A 15,353-nucleotide genomic window follows, 5' to 3' on the forward strand; every position below is an offset into this window, starting at 1 on the left:
TTGACAGAGGAAGCGTGGGTGAGAACAGATAAGGTCCTTAAGGAGACAGTCATCTTTCCTAGGGATCAGGCTCAATCAGCTCTGCTTCGCACCCTTGCGGAGTGGGAAGCAGAGAACACAAAGTTGACCCCCTTCAAAGGAAATTTTACTATGTTTTCTTTGGGGGATAGGATCGCAACTCCTTGCATGTCAAAAGTGGCTCAGGCAACTGTTCAGGCATGCATGGAGGGTAAGTCGATGCCGCAGCTCCGGGAGACCGATCCCACCTCTTTGGTCCTCCCCGGTGACTCCGAATTCTGGAACGATGTCCCGTCCACCTTTACGGTGGGCAAGCTGGACCCAGACTGTGCGTCCATTCTCTTCAGTGAGCAGCTTCCCAAAACTCCGGAGGCTCTCCTGAAACCGGAGTTTGACGCTAGGTGTCGGCTGAGCCGTGCAATGAACTCCTTGTGCATAGCAGAGGCGACAGCTGTGTTGTATTCAGATGAACCCTTTTTCCAGGTCTTAACTAAATCTCTGCTGGCGGGATTCCAAGCAGACCTGTTTGATTTTACAGTGGCAAGGATGAACTGTCGCAAACATATTTTTGCGGACGCCACTATTAGGCACGAGCCTAATAAACTGATGAAAAGCTCGATTTGGGGGGCTAATTTATTCCCTGAGGACGAGGTGAATAATGTCCTGGCGGAAGCAACCAGGGCTAACCAGAGCCTCCGCTCTCGGTGGGGTATTCCTGCCAAACGCAAAATCTCCGGGTCCTCCGGTTCCCATAGCAGGTCGGGGAAAAGATATAAGACGTTTAGGAGGCCACAAACCCCAACTGTAGTTCAGGCTGTACCGGTCTCTCCGGTCGGTCAGCCTTCCACCTCAAAGGCCCAACCCCAACAGTTTGTGCTGGTGCAGCCGGCACAGCATTCCTGCCTCCCCCACCTTTGTGACGTCTCCGCGTACAACCCAGCCTATGAAAGCCATGGTTCCTTTCGTGGCTTCAATAAAAACGCAAGGGGAAGCAGAGCAAGAGCTGCCTTCAGAGGCAAGGCTGCATTGCGGTCCCTCTCCTGGGGAAGAGGCAGCCAGGGCAGAGGAAGTAAACCTTCCACTTCCCAATGAGAAGATTCAGGTAGGCGGGAGGCTTTACCTGTTTCGGAATCAGTGGACCTTCAGCCCGTGGGCCCACAGTATAGTCTCCAAGGGACTGGGATGGAGTTGGGTCAAGGACCCACCACCTCGGGTCAGGTTCCATCAACCCCCTTCACAAACCCTGTGGGACTTCGCGAAGGAACTACTCCAAAAACGGGCCATAAAGAAAGTGAGGCACCTGAAATTCCAAGGCAGACTGTTCAGCGTCACCAAAAAAGGCTCAGCTCAACAAAGAGTAATCTTGGATCTGTCTCGTCTCAACCTTTACATACAATGCGACAAATTTCGCATGCTTACAATCTCTCAGGTACGGACTCTACTTCCTCGTGGAGCCGTCACCACGTCTATAGATCTTTCAGACGCATACTATCACGTCCTGATTGCGAGAAACTTCTCTCCTTACCTAGGATTCAGACTGGGAAGGCAAGCTTATGCATTCAGAGCATGCCATTCGGGCTCAACATAGCGCCCCGAATATTCACCAAGCTGGCAGAGACAGTAGTACAGCAGTTACGGTCCCGGGGGATCATGCTAGCCGCATACCTAGACGACTGGATAATCTGGGCATCCACCGTCGGGGAATGCCGGAGAGCTACAGCCATAGTGATCGAGTTTCTGGAGTCCCTAGGCTTTCAGATAAACAGGGAGAAATCCCGTCTAACTCCGGAGGCTCGGTTTCGGTGGCTAGGTATCCAGTGGGACCTAGACTCACACAGACTGTCTCTTCCGCCAGCCAAAAGGAGAGAGATAGCCAAGGCCACCAGGCAGTTCCTCAAGTGCAGGAAAGCTTCTCGCAGGACTCAGGAGAGGATCCTGGGTTCTCTTCAGTTCGCATCTGTCAGAGATCTGCTGCTGAAGGCAAAACTGAAAGACATAAACAGAGTGTGGCGGAGACGAGCCAATATCAAACTCAGGGACAAGGTGTCTCTAGTCCCTCCAGTTTTGAGAAAAAGACTCCGGCCATGGTCAACAGTCAAGGGTCTGTCAAAATCAGTGCCCCTTCAATTTCCTCCTCCATCACTAGTAATCCACACAGACGCTTCATTAAGCGGCTGGGGAGGATATTCTCAATACGAAAAAGTACAAGGAACATGGTCCACAATGTTCCGCCAGTTCCATATCAACATCCTGGAAGCAATGGCAGTGTTTCTGACTCTGAAAAGGCTTCGCCCTCTCAAACAGATCCATATCAGACTGGTTTTGGACAGTGCAGTGGTGGTACACTGTATAAACAGGGGAGGCTCCAAGTCGAGTCGTATCAATCAAGTGTTGATAGTCATCTTCTCTCTGGCGGAAAAGCACAAATGGCACCTATCTGCCACTCATCTTGCAGGGGTCCGGAATGTCATTATGGACTCTCTGTCCAAGTCAACTCCGCTGGAGTCGGAGTGGTCTCTGGACAGAGCCTCGTTCGATTGGATTTGCCTTCAGGTTCCAGGTCTCCAGGTAGACTTGTTTGCCACGGAGAGCAACCACAAACTCCCTTGTTATGTGGCCCCCAACCTGGACCCTCAAGCTCATGCCACAGATGCAATGACATTAGACTGGAACAAGTGGCAGAGGATTTACCTGTTCCCTCCGGTAAACCTGCTGCTGAAAGTGCTGCACAAACTCAGGTCTTTCAAGGGGCAGGTGGCTCTGGTAGCTCCCAATTGGCCGAAGAGCAACTGGTACCCTCTTCTGCTGGAGCTGAAATTCAATTGTCATCTGTTACCCAGACCCAAACTGACACAAGTAGTACAAACGCGGACTGTGTCAGCTTCCTCAAGAATTCTGAATGCCCTGGCTTTGTGGACTTTATGAAATTCGCCGCTCAGAGAGGGGCGGATATAGACCCAGTTAACACTCTGTTCTTGGAATCAGATAAAAGAGAATCTACTCTCAGGCAGTACGATTCAGCAATTAAAAAACTGGCGTCTTTCCTTAAACATTCTGAAGCTCAGGTTATGACCACGAATTTGGCAATCTCTTTCTTTAGGTCACTGTTTGAAAAAGGTCTAGCTGCAGCTACAATTACCACAGCTAAGTCAGCCTTGAAGAAAGTGTTTTTGCATGGCTTTAACATTGACCTAACAGACTCATACTTTTCATCAATCTCAAAGGCATGTGCTCGTCTGAGACCAGCAACCCGTCCTCACACGGTTTCTTGGTTTCTTAACGATGTTTTGAAACTAGCATCAGAAACCGATAATGATAACTGTTCATATTTGAGTCTGTTAAGGAAGACATTGTTCCTAATTAGCCTAGCTTCAGGTGCTAGGATATCGGAACTGTCTGCTCTCTCTAAAGGTGTTAATCATGTAGATTTCCTCCCGTCAGGAGAAGTTCTTCTTTCCCCAGACCAAAGTTTCCTAGCAAAGAATGAAGACCCTCAGGATAGGTGGTCTCCTTGGAAGGTTGTTCCTCTTCCACAGGATCCATCCTTGTGCCCAGTCACTACACTGAGGGCTTACTTAACCCTTAAACGCCTATTGGACGTATCATACGTCGAATAAATTGTCTGTTGGGTGCCGAGTGGACATACCGTACGTCGACTACAAAAAATTTCAACCTTCGGTCAACTTTGACTAACCTTGTCAGTCACAAAGCAATTATCTATAAGCTAAGATTATTGGGAACTGGTGGATCTTTAATTAATATTTTAAATGGATTTTTAATAGACAGAACCCAAAGGGTCTGTACTGATGGTCAGTCTGTGGTTACAGAATCCTTGAACAGATATCTGGCATGTACTCATGAGTGGTGCAATGGCATGGTTTTAGGTGTAACTTTTGATAAGAAATTGACTTTTGAGAAACATATATATATTACTGTTTCCTCTTTCAAAAAATTGGTATCTTGCAGAAATGTTTGGAATGTTTCAAGATGAAGCTATTATATGTAAGTGTTTTAACTCTCTTCTGTGTCTGGAGTATAGTACTGTTCCCCAATGTGGTCTTCTAGTACTGACTCTCATCTCAACTTTCTGGTTAGTTATGTCATCATTCCAGTTTATTTTACCAACTCTTAATGTTGGCTTGTGGCATAGACATAAAAGTGGGTTCATTATGCTTGCTGCATAAAATGTACTACGTGACATAGCTGTTTTTGTTCACAACACCAGACAGGCAAATGCTGCAAGCAATGTGTCGTCTTCTAGTATCAGGTTTAATACTACTTAGTTTGCTATGAGTTTTATCTTGGCTACAACTAAAATGTGGAATAGTTTGACTACTGTACTGCAACTGTGGAATAATTCATTCCTGATCTCTACTTATGTCTCCTGAATTCAGGTCTATTGGTTATATTTTCTAGTCTCTCATATTTATTTATCTATCACCTTTTCCTATAACTTTTTTCTCTCATCAGGCTGATTTTCCTTTGGAGCCCTCTTGAGTTAATAGTCCACTGACTCTGTCCATAAGGATCTTCAGCTGAAGATTGAAAGATAGAAAGATAAGGCTCCTTCCTCCTGCTTATCAAGAATATAGTCACCCATCAAGTACAGTACATGTAAAATTGTTTGGTTTTTCTTTACTTTCCTTACAATTAAAATGTAAAAAGTTATTAAAAAGGCTGAAAAAATGTAAACTATCAAACAACTTCTTGCATTGGCAACATCATAGGGCTGCTTATTGGGGCTTATAGGGTGTCTAGGTTGCCTTTTTACAGGGTATATTTCATTTAGGTAATTATTCTGTGTAAGTTGTGAGTCTTGGAATGAATTAACAACATAAGGTAAGGTATCACACTATAGACTCTCTGATCCTTTTGGTTCTTCCTTAAGATTTGAAGTGGTAACTAGATGCCTGTTTATAAAATCAGATGCTTATAGGACATCAATACTCGCAAACAGCAGATTATGCAGTTTGCAGTCACGCAAGGAAGGTTAGGGTTTAGCTTATTAGAAGCCCTGCAGTAAGATAAAAACAAAAACCCATCGGATAAACAGAATGTGTACCAGTACATAACAGACTGACACTGTTATAGGTACAGTACATGGCCATGACAACCTGGTAAGAGACAAACTTCATCTGTGACATTCTTTTAGTGATTTTATATAATTATTTATGTCATCCTTCTGAATTATGATTAAAGGTATCATTACAAGATTCAAATAAGTTAATATATCAACAAATACAGAAAAGAAATCTCTATCCCACCAAGAAGAAACCATGAACATAACAAGTGATTTTTAGAATTGTAATATCTAGACATTCGATTAAGCAACAATCACAATAATGGGTGATATATGTGAACCTAGAGGTATTAAAATACCAAAATAACCTTTTTAGGCTATGGTTTTCTATTAAGAGCTGGCCTAGCAAATCTGATTTACAACACATTTATAAATTTATATTGGGTGGTACTGGATTGTAAATTATTACCCCTTATCAGCACTCTTGCATTATTTACAGGAGCACGTCCACACTTGTATGCTTGGGTATCTAAATGAAAGTACCACATACATATATCATATTGGGTGTTGTCATATCATAAATTATTATTAACTATAAGTATTGTACAATTTTGGGTGACAGGAGTACAGTATCTCTGACTTTTTTGGCCTAACATATTTTATAATGAAGGCTATCATAACAAAGCTAAACTAAAATACCATACATTTTAACAATGAAATGGAATATAAAATCTAGGTCAAAGGCCAAGTGCTGGGATCTATGAGGTCATTCAGCAATGAAAGGGATATTAAGAGTAAAAAGGTTTTAAAGGTGTAACAGGAGGAAAACTTCACAGTTGCACTATGAAACAATTGTTAGGAGAGTGTGGAAAGTAAGATGGAAGAAAGAAAAGAGAATATGAAAAGAGGTACAGTAAAAAGAATGAAAGGGGTTGCATACTCAGTTCCTAGGCAACTGAAATGTGCCCAACAAACCAACATTAAAATATCATTCATATAAGCTATATTAGTGGTACTGCACTATATTTCAATTTATCATTAACTATAGCACAGATTAGAGGATTATGGCTCCTCTTTTAAACTTGTGACTAATATACTATTGAAACCATTAGTTTAATAACAATAACAAGTATAAGAAAGTATTTACTACATCCTGTTGAGAAGGAGCCATAAAAGATTAGTATAACTGGGGTTGTAACATCACTACCCTGTGGAGTAATATATACTAAAAGTAGATATGCCAGAACACATTAAAGATAACTGGGGGATTGTCATAATACAAAACTCTGTATAATATTTAATAAGAAATAAGAAGAAAAAGTGTGCTTGGTTTAAAACTAAGTCATGAAATTAGGTACATAAGAAGACAGCAAGTCAAGGTTACAGCTCCCTCACCAGGCAGAAATGTTAGTCTACAACACATTCTTACACTGTCAACTAAAATTTATCTATGTAAGAGAAACTGACTAATTATTTTAAATAACAAATTTATAATTAGTTACTGTGATTCAAAAAAGGAAGTCAAGGCCAAGAGAAGTGTGGAACAAATGACCTGGCCTAGTGGCCTAATCCAAAGTCCCACCTTGATGGATACACTGGCCAGCAAATTTAAAAAATATGCATAACTGCTGAAAACTTAAGGAATTAAATTTTTTACAAGGGCTTATAACTAAGAACTTAAATTTCCTCAGCAATAGCTATAAGTAGGTTATTCAGCACAACAACTTGGCCTTTTCCCACTGGTACACCTAGAAGTAATGGTGAATACAGCCAACTTGTGCACAGTTGCCATGAGAAAGGTGAATGGAAAAACCAAGGTAATCACTATAGGCAGAGGGTAGAGGCCTCATACCTTGCATCCATTTATACTCTATCACTGAGTCAACAGGCACCATTCTGGCCAAGACCTGCTATGAGAGAGTTCCTTGATATTGGTTGACCTGCCTTTTGAAGCCCTCCAGGACCACAAGGGACACTCCTGATGGGATGAATGGCAGCTACACTATCAAAATGTTTTTCCTTACTATTGAACATAGAGGTTGGTTCTAAATGTTTCCAACTAACCTCAAAACCTGCAGATTACAGGTCCAAGCCAACCAGATTATAGCTAGATAGTTGAAAATGGATTTGCATGTACTGTACACACATACATATTATTGTTATACTTAGCTTGTACTGTAATCATAATAAAAACATCTTTCAAGCTGCAGGTCAAGTAACCAAAAGACTACTACTGCTCATAAACAGCTTAATGTCCAGCCAAAAGTAGTTAATTTGGTTCAAAATCTGCTACAAATCAGAAACTGGTAGTGCTGCAAAGATGATGGTAAACCTGGCTACTACTACCAGGTACTTGGTGAAATTAGTTCTGCCTGACATAATCAGCTGTAAATATGTCCATTCTTGCTCTAGAATAACAGTATGCTGGAAGAGTCTTGTTTTAATTCAAAACTGAAAGTTATAGAAAATGTGGTTTTCTGAAAATGAGGAAAAAATAGAAAACACGTATACTTGTGATAATCATTATTGGGGTTAAGCACACAAGCTACATCAAACAACAATGCAATGTTCATATACTGATACATACTATAAGTAACCCCACTGCTTGAAATGCATTCAAATTATACTTTACCTTACTAGATTTTTTCTTCTTTTTCTTCTCCTTTATTTTTGTAATTTCTTGAGCTTTCACATTTTCTTCTGTGAGAGGATAGTCAGCGCCAAATTTTCCTGGAGCCCTGGAATTAAGATCTTACATAAAAAATATCCCAGTTAATTTTCAATGCACAGGTTTCTAAATGCTGAAACATTCTTTTTTCCATATCTCAATCAGTACAAGGCAAACAAATGAGTTTTTAAATGTTATGCGACCTAGACATGACCCTATTACTTTTAAAAGCCATCTGGGCAGCACTGAATCATGAGTTCAAATTGAAGCAGATAACAGTGAATGAATGAGTTGTTCCCTTGCAAGGGAAGCCTCACTTCAATGGCTAAATGTTTCCACTGTTTCAAGATAATCCCATCAATCATATTTACCCTTAATTAGCAATGTTAAATTTCAAAGACATATAACTTCTGAAGTGTTACATACAAAAAAAGAAGAATAACCAGAAAACCAATTACTGACTGTATACACTTATACACCTTTAACTCACAGGTAGGAAGGAACTGCCAGAGCTTCCAAACATGAAAGATGGGTGGATGGAAAAGACTATGTACCAAATAGCTGTGTTTTTTATGGATTGGCAGGAGTGACAAATGATTCTGGCTTTAGTAATGAGTGAGGAATCAGGTCATTTCAGGCTACAGTATTCATAAATGACATACTTCAAGTCATGGTCAATAAAATAACCTACTACCACAGGCAGCATTAAGCTGGTCGGCCACAAGGCTTGGGTAATATGAAAAAATTAATAGAAGTTTGCTTCAGGGAAATGATAGTATTCCTTGCGATAACATTACTCATGCCCCATGTATTAAAGCTTTGTGTCATGTATTATTGGTTGATGGATACTTTTATTCATATCCCAATATTTCCAAAGCTCATGCCTTATGACTGGTACCAATAATGATATCTGCGAACCGACAGACTGCAGAAAACAAGAAATGTTATGACACAAGTACGAGAACAATTTTCAAGATTTTTCAGCCATTCCAAAAACTTGTAGCTGATGAAAGTCCTGTGTTGATCAAAGGTTGCCTTATTTTCAAGCAGTGTATTAGACTGAAAAAGTTAAGTATATCTTAGTTTAACAAGACCACTGAGCTGATTAACAGCTCTCCTAGGGCTGGCCCGAAGGATTAGATTCATTTTACATGGCTAAGAACCAACTGGTTACCTAGCAACGGGACCTACAGCTTATTGTGGAATCCGAACCACATTATGACGAGAAATGAATTTCTATCACCAGAAATAAATTCTTCTAATTCTTCATTGGCTGGTTGGAGAGTCGAACGCTGGGCCAACAGCGTGCTAGCCAAGAGCTCTACCCACCCCTCCAATGAAGAACTGTATTAGACTGAAGAGATACTGGTAAGGTATAAAAATATATGCTATCTGTGGCTTTAAAACTGGATACATAATGAATGTTGTTACAGTAAACCCCCATATTCACAAGGGATGCGTTCCAGACACCACCCCCTTCCCGCCAAATAGTTAATATCCGCAAATACTTAGAACACCCCTCTAAAAATGCTTATAACTGCCTGTCTTGAAAGTTCAAATACCAAATGTATACTTAAATTATCATCCCTTACTATTGTATTACTGTATTAATCTTTGAAATTATATTATTAATATAATTTCAAAGTCATCTTAAACATTAGTACCCTTAAAAACATATAAATCCACACTTCTAACCCTTCCAGCCAAATCAGAAAGAGAAAGTTACCACTAATTTATATTCAGCCAGCTGTGCTGGCACAGGCAAAAGAGAGAGTTACAAGGAGTTACAAGGATTAGGATGTCTCAAAGACTTATTAATCCATCCGAGGAGACATCATGTGCTCACTTATCTCTAGGAGCAGGTTTTACTGTTCATTCACAGTGTTCTAATGATTTTGTCTAGCTATCTTTTAAACTCTTCCACAATGTTGCTGTTTACAACTTCTGGTGGCAGTTTATTCCATGTGTCACATATCTTGTATGTGAAGAAGTTGCCTCAATGTGTTGTATCTCTTCAGTTCTAGTTTCCATCCATTGTTTCTTTTCTGGTTTTTGTTTCTGTATTTAAACTGCCTCTTTATGTATCCAACTAGTTTTTGTGCCTTCTTTTCTGCTTTTATGCACTGTTTTGTGGAATTTGAGTTCTTGGTAATAATGACTCCAAGGTCCTCTTCTTGTTCTACACTATTTATGTCATTCCCAAGCAGCATGTAGTTGGCATAAGGGTTGTTTGTTCCTATTTGTAACACTTTACACTTATCCAAGTTAAAAGGCATTTGCCATCTTTTTGACCACTCTCCTATTTTTCTTAGATAATTTCTTAAACTTTCCACTGTAACTGGATCTGCTGCATTTACACCTAGTTTGCTGTCCTCTGCAAATTTGGTTATTCTGCTAGTTAAGCCTACATCAATGTCAAAAATGAGAGAGAGAGAGAGAGAGAGAGAGAGAGAGAGAGAGAGAGAGAGAGAGAGAGAGAGAGAGAGAGATTTATCTCTTTAATCTCTTAGGGAATGTTAATCCATTTCTCTTTAACTGGCTGACAACAAAATAATTTATATGTTTGCTGTTTGTCTTCCAAAGATGTATTACCTTTACGTACTACGCATTTTTAAAACACTATGAACACACACACAAACAGTGTGCATATGTGTTAATACCAATTGTTTAAAGAGACTCAAATTAGCAGTATCTTTTCTTGAGAGAGAGAGAGAGAGAGAGAGAGAGAGAGAGAGAGAGAGAGAGAGAGAGAGAGAGAGAGAGAGAGAGAGAGAGAGAAGGACTGAACTAAGTATTTATTTATCTATTTATTTCTCACATTCTACCCTTTCTAGAGAGAGAGAGAGAGAGAGAGAGAGAGAGAGAGAGAGAGAGAGAGAGAGAAACTGATTTGATCACCTTGTGGCAACATCTATCTACCCTTGGTCAGAAATATAGTAATTTGACATATTTTACAGGTTCACCCTCCCCAGTGAGCTCCAAGACCCAGGAAAAGATCAGGGTTGAAATTTGTTTGTTTAAAATTTTCCATAACTTACTATAGAAATGTGTACATGTAATTACATTGCATTTATTATTTCTGGGCTCGACCTGTGTCACCCGGTGAAATATCCTTTTAGCACTATTTCTAGGTATAAGTATTGCTAAATATACCAGAGAAAAAGCTAAACACAATGCCAGGGTTACGACCCCCGGATCGAACGCCATTATATGGTGTCGGTATACACAAAGGGTGAGTGGTGCCACTGCCACAGGCCTCTGCCCTATAGAGCTCTCCAATCTCAAAACCCTGAAAAGTGAGGAGTCGTTACATACCTCACCCTCTTCACCCAGCCAACCACCACCTCAGCCGCCATCTTGTAAATATTCCAATTTAGCACGCTTCCAGACAACACCGTGTTTTTTCCTTGGTGCTGTGTTTCTTTGGATTTTAACTAATTCATCATGTCATCTCTTCCTGAATTCCCAACTAAGTTGAGTACCATCTCCTTCTGGTTTTTTCTTACAGAGGCATCTTATTTGACCTTTAAAATATTGTTTACCAGGTAAATAACGCGACGCAGCCGGACGTGGCTGCGTCGGCCTCTACCATGCTGTGTTAGGTTAGCCTAGGAGTTAGGCTATGGCGTTCTGTTCCCTTCCTCGGTAGGGAAGTTTAGGTGTGTAGGAGGGCCTCATGGTTGGTGCTTCCCTTCGGTTTGTGTTATGGGTAGAGGTGTTGGGCCTGCGTTATCTCCCTCTCCCTGTTTCGGCCTTTCCGTTTGGACTGTTGAGTCCTAGTAAGGTTAAGCTGGAATAGCGAGGGTATCTTGCGTAGCCTACCCTTGTCCGATCCACACCTTCGGGTTAGCTTTCCAACTTCATGTATATCCCCCTCTCCTACCTCCTTTCCCCCCCCTCCTTGCTCTCTCCCCCCTTGGTTCGCTTTCATGTACTTTGTTAACTTACCAAGGCTTGAGAGCTTTTACCCTGTTCCTTACGCTATAGCCTACATCCCCTTCCTCTGCATTGATTGGGTTTTGTCCTCTCGGTACTGGGTTTCCGACCTTACCCGGTCGGCACCCTGTCGAGGTTTTGTTTGGTGACCGGGGGTGCTCCCACACTCCTGTTCACCATTCCTTTTACCTTTCCTTGCTCATTTGGCCTTTGAGGGTTCCCCATTCTCTCCTCTCTCATTAATCGTTCGTACATGTTCGACCGATCGAGAGGGAGAAAGGTGGATCTCATGGCGCCCGGGGAGTGCTCACTCACCCCCTGGTCGCTGCTACTGGTCCCCCTCTCCTGGCCTGTCCCAACTCTCCCCCCTCCCTCTAGCGTCAGTGCGTTGTTTTTCCCCAACCAGGGTGTCGTTCTCCCAGACCGTCACCTCGGGGAAAAAATTGTGTACATGTAGCCAGTTAGAGTTTCCCACCTGACTGTCTTCTGTCTTATTCACACGCCATTGACGCGTTTATTTCGTTCTATTCATTTAGAACTCCATCGCCCCCAGTATCTACCCTCCGCCGACTAGCTAATTTTGTATTTTCCGCTAGGTAGTCGGGCTTCTCCGCTACCACTCCGGTGGGTATGGTGTATGGTCGGGTCGGTGCTCACCACACCTCCTCCGCTGTCACTGTATTAGAGTAACAGGACTCCCCGCCCAAGCAGAAACACCCAACTCTTACTTATAGTTGACCTTTCACTATAGTATGACCTTTCATATATATATATATAGCATGTATATACTATATATATATTTATTCCATATATATATATATATATTTTTTGAAATTTTGAATTTTACATGTCTCTTTTCGGACCTTCCTGTTGCTCGGATTAACTCCGCGGTCCCTTTATGTTGTTTTTGATCTTGCATGATCTAGTAGACCCCTTTATCCTTCCGGTTATGCTCCGGTGGGGTCTATCTGGTCTAATTTTCTATTATCCTAAGACACTGCTCCGCACCCTACTCCGGCGGCCTTATCAGCATACTCATGTACCCGTCCACTTACAGATGGTGCGTTGTCAGGAGCAGGGGTGCACGGCAGTCCTGCAGCAAGCTAGTGGACATGAAGTTTGCAGGTCCCACTCCGGGTGCGCAGTTCACGTGGGGACCTGGTCGTCTGGCACCCTGATGGCTGTGAGGTGTGCTACGCTCTCTATGAGCAAGGTTCTGGATGAGTCGGTAAGTTAGTTATTTCCTTTCCGATTCATGCTTTTCTTTGAGTTTTGTCTCTTATGGATAATTGGAAGATATTGGAGATTTTAGGAGGTTTGGTCACCTGACTTTCTCCTTCTTTCAGATTGACCGCAGCTCGTGACTCTTCGCTTATGACCCTCAAGACCTGGGTCAGCGGCCGGGGAGGAACGCCGGGCAGGGAAACCCTACGCCCTTTCTAAGGACATCTGCAGCGTTCTCTTCCCCGGCGCCTGGATCTCAGCGTCAGTTGCTGACGAGGTAGCCGCCCCCTTGATCGCTGGGATCCAGGAGATGACTCAGCCCTCCCAGGAAGACGGCCGCATGCGGAGAGGTCACTGAAGATGTTATGGCTCTTAATTTGAATCTGGAGCCCATGAACGTGGACCTGGATCTCCAAGCAGGTAAGGGGGTAAGTGAGGCAGGTGAATATCTGTTTAGCTCTCCTTCTTCTTCTGCTTCTTCTTTCCGGGGTTTGGAAAATCCTCTTGCCTTATGGACGGTGCAAGGTCTACTGTCCCTAAGGTTAAATCTATTAAGAAAAAGACCTTGAAGACCCAGAAAGTCCGCTCCGGGGTTCCCTCGAAGACGTCACGGGCTCCTAGCCCCGTGCCGTCTACGAGCAAGGCCTCTACCTCTGGGAAGGGAGCATGACCCAAGCAAAGTAAGGAGGTTCCCCCCCCTCCTTCCTTTGATGCAGAAGTCATTTGCCGAGCTTCTTATGCAGAAGTTCGACAAAAGAGTTGACGACAAGCTGTCGCAACTCTCTCTCCCAGTTGTCATCCTCTAATGCTTCCGTGCTTTCCCTATCGCAGAGAGGTTAAGTCCCAAGGGACCTTGATCTCTGGGTTTATGCGTGGCGGAGCGGCCAACAGATCTTTTCTCCGTTCCGGACCTCCAGCCTTCCTCCCTTTGATAAGGGGAACCCTTGGCGCCTGACCCTTTATGCTCCCCAGCATGAGGGTACCCTTACTATCGAGGGCCTAGGCACCCGTAGGTTGGAGGAACTCGAATTCTTCCCTCCTGGTCTGGAATCTCCTTACCCAGGTTTTGCCAGACTCACTGAGGAGGCATGGATTCGGTCCGATAAGGTCCCCAAGGAGACTGTCATCTTCCCGAGGGACCAGGCCCAGTCGTCTCTGCTAAGGACTCTATCGGAGTGGCAGGCGGAGAACACCAAACTCACCCCGGCCAAGGGTGCGTTTACGATGTTCTCTTTGGGAGAGGTTCTTCCCACCCCTTGCACCTCAAAAGTGGCTTCCCTCACCAGCCAAGCTTGCATGGAGGGTAAGCCCTTCCTCATCTCTCCGGGAGACAGATCCCACCTCTCTTGTCTTCCCCAGAGATTCTGAGTTTTGGGAAGGAGCCCCAGCCACTTTCACGGGGTACACGACTTGACCCTGACTGCGCTTCTAACTTGTTCAGTGAGCAACTTCCTAAGATCCCGGAGTCGCTCCTGAAAGCTGAAGCTGAGACTAAGGACAGGCTTAGCAGGTCCTTAAACTCTCTGACTTTGGCGGAAGGCAACGCCAGTGGTCTACAGCGAAGACACTTTTTCCAGGTACTGACGAAATCTCTCTTAGCGAGTTTTCAGCAGGACCTGTATGACTTCATCAAGGCCGGATGAACTGCCGAAACACATCTTTTCGGCAGCCACCATCCGTCATGAGCCTAACAGGCTTATGAAAAGTTCCATCTGGGGAGCTAATCTCTTCCCAGGAAGAGGTTGATGCAGTCCTGCTGAGGCAACTAGGGCCAATCAAAGTCTCCGCTCCCGCTGGGGTCTGTCATTTAAGAGGAAACAGTCTGAGCCCGCCGGAACCCACCCTAAGTCTGGGAAGAAATTCAAGAAGTTCAAACGGCTTCCTGCTCAGACTGTCTTGCAGGCTGTCCAGGTTCCCAGCCCCTGGTCATCCTTCAACCTCCCAGTCCCAACCTCAACCTCAGTATGTGCTGGTTCAACCAGCCCATCAGCCTCTCGCTGCCCCTTCATATGTCTCTTCCCCGGCTTTCAATGCTTCATATGAAAGCCAGGGGGCATTTCGGTCAATACAGAATGCAAGGGGAACTAGAGCCAGAGGATACTTTAGAGGTAGGGGAACACCTCGCTCCTCCTCCAGAGGAAGGGGAGGCAGAGGCTCCAGAGGAGGCAGACCCTCTCCCGCCCAGTGAGATATCTCAGGTAGGCGGGAGGTTGTATCATTTTCGGGACCAGTGGACCTTCAGTCCCTGGGCCCAGAGCATAGTCTCCAAAGGACTGGGGTGGAGTTGGTGCAGGGTCCTCTCCCCAGTCAGGTTCCATCAATCACCATCCAAGGCTCTGAAGGACTTTGTGAAAGATCTATTACAAAAGAGGGCAATAAAGAAAGCGAGACACCTGAAATTTCAAGGCAGACTGTTCAGTGTTCCAAAGAAAGGTTCCAGTCAGCAAAGAGTAATTCTAGACTTGTCTCGTCTAAATTTATACATTC

At 43.6% G+C, this 15,353-nt stretch overlaps 1 protein-coding gene across 1 annotated transcript in view; it reads right to left on the reverse strand.

Moving 5' to 3' along the window:
- The window catches only part of LOC136843779 (myb-like protein X), a 219,032-nt gene that overhangs the window by 120,828 nt on the left and 82,851 nt on the right, over positions 1-15,353 (reverse strand). The window contains 1 exon segment of the mRNA XM_067112488.1: positions 7,671-7,776. Within this exon segment, the coding sequence (XP_066968589.1) occupies positions 7,671-7,776 (106 nt within the window).

This window comes from Macrobrachium rosenbergii, chromosome 12, assembly GCF_040412425.1.
Source record: "Macrobrachium rosenbergii isolate ZJJX-2024 chromosome 12, ASM4041242v1, whole genome shotgun sequence".
Taxonomy (NCBI): domain Eukaryota; kingdom Metazoa; phylum Arthropoda; class Malacostraca; order Decapoda; family Palaemonidae; genus Macrobrachium; species Macrobrachium rosenbergii.